At 35.5% G+C, this 11,259-nt stretch overlaps 1 protein-coding gene across 1 annotated transcript; it reads left to right on the top strand.

The window, feature by feature from the left end:
• On the top strand, nt 1-10,795 carry LOC139964173 (uncharacterized). The gene is made up of 4 exons (XM_071965569.1): nt 1-262; nt 4,967-5,143; nt 6,036-6,134; nt 7,335-10,795. Exons 1-4 carry the CDS (start codon nt 158-160, stop codon nt 7,491-7,493), a joined length of 540 nt encoding a protein of 179 aa, XP_071821670.1. The 5' UTR covers nt 1-157; the 3' UTR covers nt 7,494-10,795.
• Nucleotides 10,796-11,259: the final 464 nt, after the last annotated feature.

Here is an 11,259-nt window from a genome sequence, read left to right as displayed (position 1 = left end):
TTGCGTAAGTTTCACGCTCTTGTTTTACACGCTCAACAAATGTGTGAGCTCTTACAACACTGAGTGTTACATATTAAATACAGGTAGAAACTACAAGATCTCCAAACGGAAGCGAACAGATCAGAAGTCGCCTTAGTTCAAGAAACCAATCAAAAACATGGCTGACACGGAAGCAATACTCTTTCCATCTCAAGAATATGATATACCAGTCGGGTTGGCGTACCTGAAGCTTCCCGAAGCGATCTTGGAAATAAGTGAAGCAGTTGAGTATTTTATCATTCTTATCGCCAAACCATGTCCATTGATTTGAAGTTTATACAGTAGGCTTTCCATTCAGTACAAATTGCATAACCCCGCTGGAGTTGAGTGGTACACCGATGAAAAATTAACTTCAATGGATAGTTTAGTAATCAGTTAACCATTTTTGGGTTAAAGTACCCAATAAGTTTATTTCATTAAATCTTCGGACACAAAATGCTCTGGATTGGATTAAATGCATGACTAATAGCATTCTAGTAAAAAGAAACCACAATAAGTTATGAAATAACATGCTATTGAAGCAACCCAAATAAGGCCTAGGCTTATGAAATGTATACACCTTTAGTAATTATAGAAGTTAAATTGTAGGCCTTCTAAATCTGTAAGAACATTAGAGTGCGTTATGTTTGGACATTATAAACAGAGGAACATGATTGTGCAACCCTCCCAGTGGAGCTCTGTATGTTTGGAAAGTTTTAGAAAGATTTTTTGACACCCTTCAAGTTCATTTGTGCTTGCTGAAGTATGGAGAATTTGTTTTCAATAATTTGTGTTCAATGGATATCAAAATATTGACAATTACCAGTTATTGTACTCAATCAATAGAGCAAACTCACACCTTTGATAATCACTAGTGAACCGTAGTTCTGAACAAGGTCATAATTCTTTGCCCCCAAATTTTAACCAAAAAGTTGTTTTGTTTTTTTTCACTCTATACAAAGTATTCCCAATTAAATGTTGTAAAGTAATTTAACAAATTGTATGCCTCTTGGTAGGATAATGTGTTGAAGGGCGCAGGGTAAACAAAAATAAGAAAAGGTGAAATTGTGGCAAGCAGAAATGACTAACATTCTCCTAAGAACTGGTAAATGTCAAGACTGGTTGTGGCAATCGATGAGTAGCCTACTGCTAGTCGAACAGCTGTCATATATTTTTGTTGGTGCTGATCGATAACACAGTGTGTCAGTTTATGCCGACTGCCACCGACTTGTTAAGCACTTTGTGATTGGTTACGATGTTTGACCATTTTTAGTCTCTTTCTCATACTGTACAGTAGTTTAGGGCAGGGTTTCTTCAACTTGGGTGCACAGACTCCCTTAGGGTGCCAGGCTGGACTCCAAGTAGTGTGAATTAGCTAAGTACAGTAGGCCTACTGTAAGTGTATATATAGTAGGCATTGAACAACAAATTCCCTGAAAGAGTATAAAGGTCATCCACAGCTCTGGTAAAGGGGAATGTGCAAAAGTGGTTTCCAATCGCTAATGGGTGTTATTAGTGGAAAATGTTTTAAGAAACATTGGGTTCGGTTAATACAGAAAAGACATTTTATTAGAACTTTTGAAACTTATATTTGAAAGTTTTTTGTCGTACACACCCTCTTCCCCTTCCCCCTTAGCTTCCCCCTTTCCTTCCCCTTCCCATTCCCTTCCCCTCCCCTTCCCATCTCCATTTTTTGTTAACTGTGGCTGGTAAGAAGATCTGTGAGTGTGCTAAATAGTCTAGATAACCTCTGAAGAGCATAACTTTCTTGTGCCAATTAGTTTTAAATTCGTTGAAAAAGATCCCATTAACCAATCTACAGTATATGATGAATGATATATCTTTCCATAGGACTTAAAAGGCACTCAGATTTCATCAAGACTTGTTACAGATACTGTACATTGCATCCTAATTGTCAGATCAGATTCATAAGAAAGGGTGATTGACCATTTAATTACTACTAATTGATATCTTGTTGTATTCAGGTACTGTACATTGTTTAAACACAAGCTCATGAAAGTGGTGTGAAGGACATGGATTGGTACTGCCAGTTTATCCAATGAGTTGAACTTTGCACCTGTATGGGACTATGGGTTGATTACAATATAGTGTGCCACCCTAGTATGATATAGTGAACACTTCAAACAATATCATTGGCCAGTACAGTATTAGAGTTGATATACATCTATACTGTAAAGTCATTTTTGCATCTGGTCCACAATTTCACAAAACCAGTCAGGTATTGCACCAAAATGAGGTCAGGATTGATCAAACTAAGACACCCCTGAGCCACAAAGTGCCATAAAGTGAATAATTTTGAATGATAGTGAAGTGATTAAGAAACTCGATATTCGATTTCAGATTAAATATTTCGATACGGCAGTTGAATATATATGTTTCATTTCCAATTTAAGGAAACCAGAAAAACCAGAATTTCTAATTTGCTACATCTGCATTTAACATATTAAAACTGAAATATAGTATACAGTAAAAAAAGTGGCTGAAGAGTGAATTATAATAATGAGATAATTTTTTAAAATTTAATTACTCCTTCTAGTTGGATGTCTTTTTGTTGGAAACTTGCATTGTTACTTTTGAGTAATTATCGATGGGTTTGATGAAATACTGCTTTTGGAAACTGACGACTATTTGCAGAAAGTGCTTTAGATAATTGCAGTGTATGTGTCCGTTCTTCTGCATCACACATTCATAAATACATATATACAGTACATACTTACAAGTATACATACATGCATACAGTACATACACCCATAGATGCATACATGCATACATACACACATGCACACATACATGTGCTTACTGCTTATCCCATTCTCCTGAGAGTAATACTGTACCTACCATATGCAGTTTGCATTGAAGCCGGTATTAATTAAGCGGTAGTTTTGTATTTGAGCTGACTCATCACAAGTTATCTAAATTCTTAACCGTTGAACAAATAAAGAGCTAATCAGCAGTCAGAAAGTCAGTCTCTGTCAGAGATACTAACTGCAGCTTTTTTTAGTTCTGTACTTGATCTCCATTATGCTCACTTTGTATTGTAAGTAACTTACAGTACAATAAGTAACATTCTACAGTAGTTATTTTCTGGAAGTTATTCGCTCTGTATCTGTATATATTCATAAAATGATTCCAATTCTTGGTTTAGGCAGTCAGTTGCAATTACAGCGAGTAATTAAATACTTTTGTGTAGCAATTTTCATGTCTTGTGTCTTTAGTCAGTTAAAATACTGAAAGCATGATACTGTATCTAGTCTTGTCTAAAATTTAAGCTGTTATACATAAATAACATTTGTTTAACAGGAATGGGACTTGTGTAGTATTTACAGTACTGTCTAGGTATAACAATACTGGATACATACAGTATGTATCTAATCGGTAATCACCCTATCACACCAGGGAGTTGTATGCACTCTGATAAAACACATTCTTCACTATAAAAGAAGAAAGAAAAAGAAAAAACGTGCAATTTTGGAATATTCCCTAAAGTATAGAGTATGAAGTTGTGAGTACAGTGTACTGAGGTAACATACAGTACCAATCCCTTTAAGTTTGTGAAGAGCTTGAAAACTTTAAAAATCACAGTTCTGGTACTACAGAGCTTTTAATAATTACTCTATGTGGCCACATCTACAGTATAATGAAAGTATTTTATTACAGTACCACTCACATGTACAGTACATGGAAGGCTAACTTGGACAAACTTTCATAGTTACCATGACGAACATTGACAAGACTATATTCTTGAATACATTGTCTTGAAGGGAGGAATGGAATTTAATACCTCATATTGCATTTCTTATGTTGGGTTTTGCTGAATTTTACTCCACCCCTCTGTTACCTCTCTCAAACTCTACTGTACATGTGCATTTTACTATAGATTTACCTAAATCACTTTACTGGAACATTTTAGCACTGCGCCCCAACTTCAGGAGCACTCCATCCCGCCCCCCCCCCCCAATTTCTCCTCTTTCCAAATCTTCCATTCAAAAAATAAACTGTTTTTTTTTGGGGGGGGGGAGGAGGGGGGAGGAGGGTGGGATTTCTGGAATTCCTTTGCTAGTTTATACTTTCCGGGAAGTGGGGGCACAGTGCTTACCATTCCAATGATGCAGTGTTAAGTGCCAGCAAGTTTTGGGGGATACTGTGATACATGTTCTGTCAATGAAATGATAGAAGGAAAGGTCTAGAACTTTCACACTGTACCCATTAAACCTCTTTTAGGTTTAAAAGTGTCATTGAAGATTCTAGCATTTGTATCATTTAGTAGCCAAGACATCTTCCAACACGGCTTGGCATCCAAAACTTCACAAAAACACAAAATTGTAAGAAATAGGTACCCCACTATTAGCAGCTCAGAAGCTGAGCCCTCCAACTTGAAACTTGATGCTATGAAAAGTTAGACACCAAGTCTAAGCCAGGACTACTTTCATGACATGGCATTTATTAAATTCGCATTTCATACAGAAAAAGTTCCATTACAATCGAAACTGATATTAAAAAAAATTAAAATGAGAAGATAACCTGCAGATGAACTTCTTGCCAGAATACTGTACAGTAGCATGAATGCAATATAAAGATCATAAGAAATTTAGAATTTAGTAAATCATTATTAATAAGTACCATTGTAAATTGTGACAGATCTAACCTTAATTTTCATTTTTCAGTTTCATTGAAATATTTCCAAGTGCATTTTTTTTCATTTTTTTTTATTATAAAAAAATTTATATTATTACTATTCCAAGGCATGATTGTACTGTACTGTATTTTCTTCCAAAACCAAGTTTTTATTTATTTTTTTAAATTTGATTTAAGCCATCACCAAGTTTCTTAATCTTGACTGCCAATCTAAGGTAGTATTATACACATCTTTTAAATGTTGAAAATGCATTAAAGCCAGTTTTCCCTTTCTTCTGTACATACTGAACAGCTCCTCATGCTGGCCTGCATCATTTCCGTAGTGGCAACGCCAGACAAAAACCCAGACGAAGAATTCTACGCGCATCTCATTCAGACCTCGGCCGTCTTTCTGGCTATCACTACATGCATCATCGTTTTCTACGTCACCGGTCTCGTGAAGAAGGTCCGATTACCGTGGGGTTTACTGGTCAGTATTTATACAACCTTTGATATATATTAGGTAGTTCACCATCATGCCAGAGTTAGCGGTTCGTCCCTGTATATCAGAGGGGGAACGTGAAAGGTAATGAACAGAGACCGTAAAAGTTGATGGTGATGGAGATAAAGCAGCATGTTATTTCCATTTGGGTGATATACTAAATCATCACAGCTGAGCTGTTGCTGCATTCCCCCCCCCCCCTCCCAATCCCCTTTCATGTTAGCTGCATTTTGCAGCACTTGTAAAGTTTATAGCTACAATCTATTGGTACAATAAATCCCTCATCAAACATAAGAGAGAAAAAAGAAAAAAAAAACTTAACAGGTATCCGAAGATATACTATCTTTAACAATGAAAATTTGCAAATTTAGAAAAGATGAAATTATGTATAAATTTCAAAGGTTTACGAAGGAAACAGTCAAAGAGAAAGCAGATCATCAAACAATACAACAAAAACCAAATTTACCGTACTGGATTTAAAACAGTTTAATTATTTTCTAATTTAAGAGTACCCAAATGATTTTAACCACATGCAGTACTTACTGACATAGATCTGTCAACTGACGTTAATAATAATCAGCATGGAAAGCAATTTAGTTTACAAAGCTACAGTGAGCAGAAGCCACATGTGCATGTGGTAGAAGCCAGATTGATTATAAATTACACAGTAAACTTTTCAACCGATGGCTTTTTTTCCAATTTACAGGTTTATTTTGGTTCTTGTAAACAATTTGGAAGGCGATTTTAGACAGGAAGACTGTAGAATTCTTCTAGATGAGAACCCCATCTTACTTTTAGCCAGCCAGGATTCATTCATATCTATATTTAAAATTAATCTATTTTCTTTAATTCCTCTTGTTTTTTTTTTGTTCTCTTTCAGGAATTATCCTACTGTGCAATTGCAGCAATCGTCACTATGACGATGGCTGGCCACGTTGCTGCTAACACGGAGGGCAAGGCCGGTTTGATTTTAGCAGTTGTAAGTAATGAGACCTACTGTAAATTCCTGATGTGCACACAGATTCATGAATTTAAAGGAATTGTCTGGTGAAAGATTTTGATACGTTGTACTTATAGTTCTTAATTTTCTCTTTCTAACCATGTGAAAATTGTCCCCATTCGATGTTTTCTTCTTGTAGAAATCTGGTTTTCAAATTTACCAGTTTCTCACCAAAAGTACTGTTTGTTTGAACGCATCAATTTGGTGATTGACGTAGCGCTGGCAAATAGGCAAAACAGGTGACTTGAAGTTAGCACTCCTATTTCCGCAGCAAATACACACTCATGTGTACACACACAGGTGATTGCCTATTATATATTACGTATACACTCGCGAACGTATATCCTACCATGCCCAGTTGGTGTACTTGTATAGCGTTGCACATAATACACTCAAACCACAGTTCATAAACTGTTCTTCGAAATCACTGAAATAAAATTCACGGATCAAATTTACAGTAAAAGGAAATTTGAAAAGTATTTGGAACACCGAAAGATCTAACTTGCGGAATGGATAACAGAGCAGAATGTAGTACCGAGAAGCTTAGGCTTCGCAGAACTGTCCGATTGTAAACGTTTAGAGTAGCCTACATGCAAACATTCTTCGCGTAGGAGCTGGATAGCTCCATGTGTAAACAACGAAGAGTCTGCTGTTCAAACTAATCTTGTGTAACACAAAGACCACGAAACCACCAATCTACTATATATATGGCGGCCTAAGGAGTTTTTGAAAACATATCTAATTTATAAGAAATTTCACCGAAAATTAAGGAAGAAATTAATCTGTATACAAACGCAGTTTTTGTTGTGAATACTGTAGGTACTGTACGGAGCGTTGGTTATGTCGCAATCTGCATTAGCGTAGATGACGTAACGTTCTGTACTGTTCAAATCATATTGGAAGTGTCCATCCATAACGATTAAAAAATTGTTTCTCTGTCAAACACAACATTAGCGTTCTCATACTTTGACAACATGTTTGGAAAATTATTTATCATTTTTTTGGAATTCAATAAACACGGATTCGCTAAAATGGTATTAAGTAACTGGAAACTTCTATTTCTCTGTTAAAATAAGAAAGAAATTTTTTTTTTTTTTTAAATTATTTTCTTTATAGATAGATAGATATTTTAGTAAGTTTGATGACATTGATGTTGCAATAAATTTTCCATTTTTGCAGGCGTTTGCCTTCATAGCGATGGTAGCCTACTTTTGCCAGATGATCTTTGCCATCAGAGCGTGGAAGAGAAGCATTATTAAGGAAACACTCGAGGCAGTAGAGCAGGGGAACATGGATGGGTACTCATATGCTCCCCCCGGCGCCAAACCCCAGATCTAGTAATACCAGACGAGAATACAAGCAGTGCCAGTTAAGGATGCTGCTCTGTTGGTAAATATCGTCAGCTGTATGCTGGAAGAGGGCGTCGTCGACGAGGTTCGACCAGGGGAAGCGAAGGATCGCTCGAGTAGCACTAGAGATTTGCGTTGAAATTCTACGAAGAGACAAGGAAGGTAAACATAGGACTCCTTAACAGGCAAGGTGGACAAAGAAGGACGACTCTTGTACCGGAGCGGTGGAAAGGTCGTTAAATCAAAGTTTACCAAATAATTTGCTTAATCTATTAGAAATTTACCGCTTTTCAGTAAACCTGGAATCAGAGTAAAATGAAGTTAGAGTGCAGGAATTCTCATACACATCTGGAGGTAGGTGGAATGTCATGTTAATACTGTTTAGGCGGTGGTGGGGGGGTGGGAGGGTGGTGATGGGGGTGGCTGTGATAATGATAAAGAAGCAAAGGTCATCTATCCTGTGTTTTTTGTGACTCAAGGTCAAAAAGCAGCTCAGCAAATGCGAACAGAGTGAAAACAACTAGTTCTTCTACACTCATCATTTAACATGAAAATAATAATCAGACCAAATTATGTCTAATTTTTGCAAATCAATGGAGTTTTCTTAATATATAGAAGGCCTAAGTTTTCAGAATTATGCCTAATAATTGGAAATCAATGGAATTTTCTTAATATATAGAGGGCCTAAGCTTCCAGAATGCATAACTAATTGGGTAAACGCTGTATGGAAAGACTATACTGTAGGCCTGGTAACGCTGGAATATGAGGGAACATCGTATTACAGAGACTATTATGGTTACGCATTGCAGTGAGTGTTAACAATATGCTTGCTTGATTTTTACAACCTAATCTTTTTGCTTGTATAGTATAAATAGTCAACCAAATACAAGTGATCCGATCTAAGTTTTGGAGTAACCAGCTACCACTGATCCTCATGTTGCACACAGAATGAAGGAAAAGAGACACTTATACACTTATTACTCAATGTTCCCAGTACACAAATGTTTTCATTCCGACCACACACCGTAATACAACATTCTTGCCGCGAGTGAGATGTCACCATGGACCTACAGAATAGTTGTATTAAATTTGCTTTCAGGGGAATGTCAAATCAAATCTTGGTACTGGTCTGGTACGCAAACACTGCCTAGGTCACGGTATTCAATATGCACAGTAGCCTTCAATTGCATTTGCCAAAAGCATTGAATCACCAATAGTGTGAATCTTACCTGATGTCAAAAACGTTGTATTCAGGGTTCATATTCAAAGCTGTGGCATCATCTTTCCCACTCAATAGAAGTGTTTAGCCAGAAGAATCTTTCAGATATTATGATTTAAAAAGTTTTAAGAAAGCTTTGATTGTTACATATTAAGTCATTCTGTTACCGAATACTCAAATGTATACTACTCGCAAAAATGTCTTGTCAAAATATGATGTCATATTAATATGCAGGGTGACAAAAATACTTTTGGAATAAGTTGCTTCCAGGGTAAAATTTGTGACTAATTAACTCCTTTCCACGTCTTTCCTCTTGTCGCTTTAATTAACGATCACTTGATTAGTCTTCCAATTAGTTTTATTTCAATCAGTTGTTTTTGTTGTAATACAAATATATTTACATTGTGTATTAATTGTTTACAAAATAAATTAAATAACATTAGCGTAAGAGATAAACCTATTAAATGTTTTCAGTTTTCCATTGAGGGGACATTTGAAACTTTCGTTTGTCATATATTCGGTACCTTTGAGGTCAATATAAGTCAACGATCAAGTGGGGTTAATTTTCTCGGAGGGCAAAATCTTTTCCTTTGGTCATTTACAGATCTGTCTTCACTTCAATAGGCTCTGTGATGAATAGGGAATAATATTAGCAATCTGTTTCTTATGCATGAATGTGTAATGATGTTGGAGTAATTTAATGCATTGAGTATTTTTTTTTTCATTAGTTTTAAGATTTTAAACAAAATTGATAGTTATGGAAGGTTTAATGGAACACAAGATGACATGGTCTATCTTACATACTATACTGTTCTTGAATATAACAGCTTAATATGAGAAAATGTTTATTAAGTACTATTTAGGCCGTCATTAGAGATGGCGGGAACCTCATGGAGAGTAGATCATTATAAAGTGAACTCGAAATTGTACTACTGTAATTGTAAATATAACGTATTCAAAATTTATAACCTAAGAGACCATGTTTGAAAATTGTTAAAAATATTATGATATTTCTTATGATTTTAATTTTTTGTGTAATTTTGCAACTCTGCTTTAAAATTATTTTATTGGTCAATTCAAGACCAGGCAATGCAATGTTTTATTTTATTCATCTCTGAGCAAATTAGGAAGCAGGGAAATCATTTTAGAAAGTTTATACAAAAAAATGAGAGACTTGAGAGCCAAATTTGGTGTGGAATAGTATATAATATTAGTATTCTCTTTTCAACTTAAAGGGTCTCTTTAGTGAAACAAAATGATGCAATGCTTAATGGGAACTATATTTAGGAAAGACTGCATAGTTCAGTCATGTCACCATGGCAACTGTGTGAACACAAAGGTCATCATTAAAGCTGTGATCAGGATAATAAGTACACTAAAAGAAGAAAAGTTGTCAAAGCAGCTGATCAAAGTTTTTTATGATTGTAGAAATGTTGTCATATCCAGCATATTTGGGAGTCAGTAGTTATTCCTTTTAAGTACTTTTTTTTAAAGGTATAATATATATGCAAAAAGTAGTCAAAAATATTAAGGCAACAGGATAAAAAAATATAAAAAAATTTAAATGATGAAGACTGAAAAAAATGATAATAATAATAAAAAAAATAATCTTGATTGATTGAAGTGGCAACTCCTTTGTTAGAATAGTATGAGATGGACTGGTTCTAGTCTACAGGTCTACACACTGAGGGCAGCATTTTGTGTAAGTAGTAATGACAGCATGTTTTCTGTGTTATCGGTTTACAGAGGTCTTAATATTATCACTCTTTCAGCTTATAAATAAAAGTATTTAATAACTACCAAATGTCTTTAAACACTACCTAAAAGAGCAGCTTCAAAAATGATTTCCCCCCCCCCCCAGATATCTGCGGGTCATCGAATCTTTCAATCCATTTTTGTTTCACCATATCTGAATGCCATAAATTTACACTCTGGTTTCCCATCAAACAATATTCTTGAGAGAGTCACTAATATTACAGATTGATGGAAACTGTAGGATTGTGTCTATGTACATGTGAAAGTTTGCAATAAATACAATATGCATGGGGGAGAGCATTCAACGTACAATACTGCAGATTTTTGAAATTTCTTACATTTATTGTTTTTATTTGAATTATTTTTTCCCATTTTACCTTTATTTCCTCATTATCAACCCAATTCCACTTATTGTGTAGTTGACATATTACATATCGGGGATTTTTTAATAGTTATTGTAACAATGGCCGAAAAACCACCACTGTAGGAGAAAAAGATAAGTCATCAGTCAAAGGGTGTGAAGACTCGTGCACGAAGAAACGTCTGATGCCAGTAATCTGACCTAGTTTGGAATGAGGTGTAACAGAAGTGTTAGACACCACCATAGATCCCAGAAAGTACACACACAGCTTGCTACCGTCGGTTATTAGACACTATTGTACAGTCAATACATACAGCTACGGTCAATACCCACAACACAGTGTACATAGCAGCGATAGACAACTAAGGTCTAGATAAAAAGATAACAAGGTATCACGTTCATTACTATCTCATTTTGTAT

Source organism: Apostichopus japonicus, chromosome 3, assembly GCF_037975245.1.
Source record: "Apostichopus japonicus isolate 1M-3 chromosome 3, ASM3797524v1, whole genome shotgun sequence".
Lineage (NCBI taxonomy): Eukaryota > Metazoa > Echinodermata > Holothuroidea > Aspidochirotida > Stichopodidae > Apostichopus > Apostichopus japonicus.
Note: the sequence above shows the minus strand (reverse complement) of the source record. Positions and strands in the feature narration are given on the sequence as shown.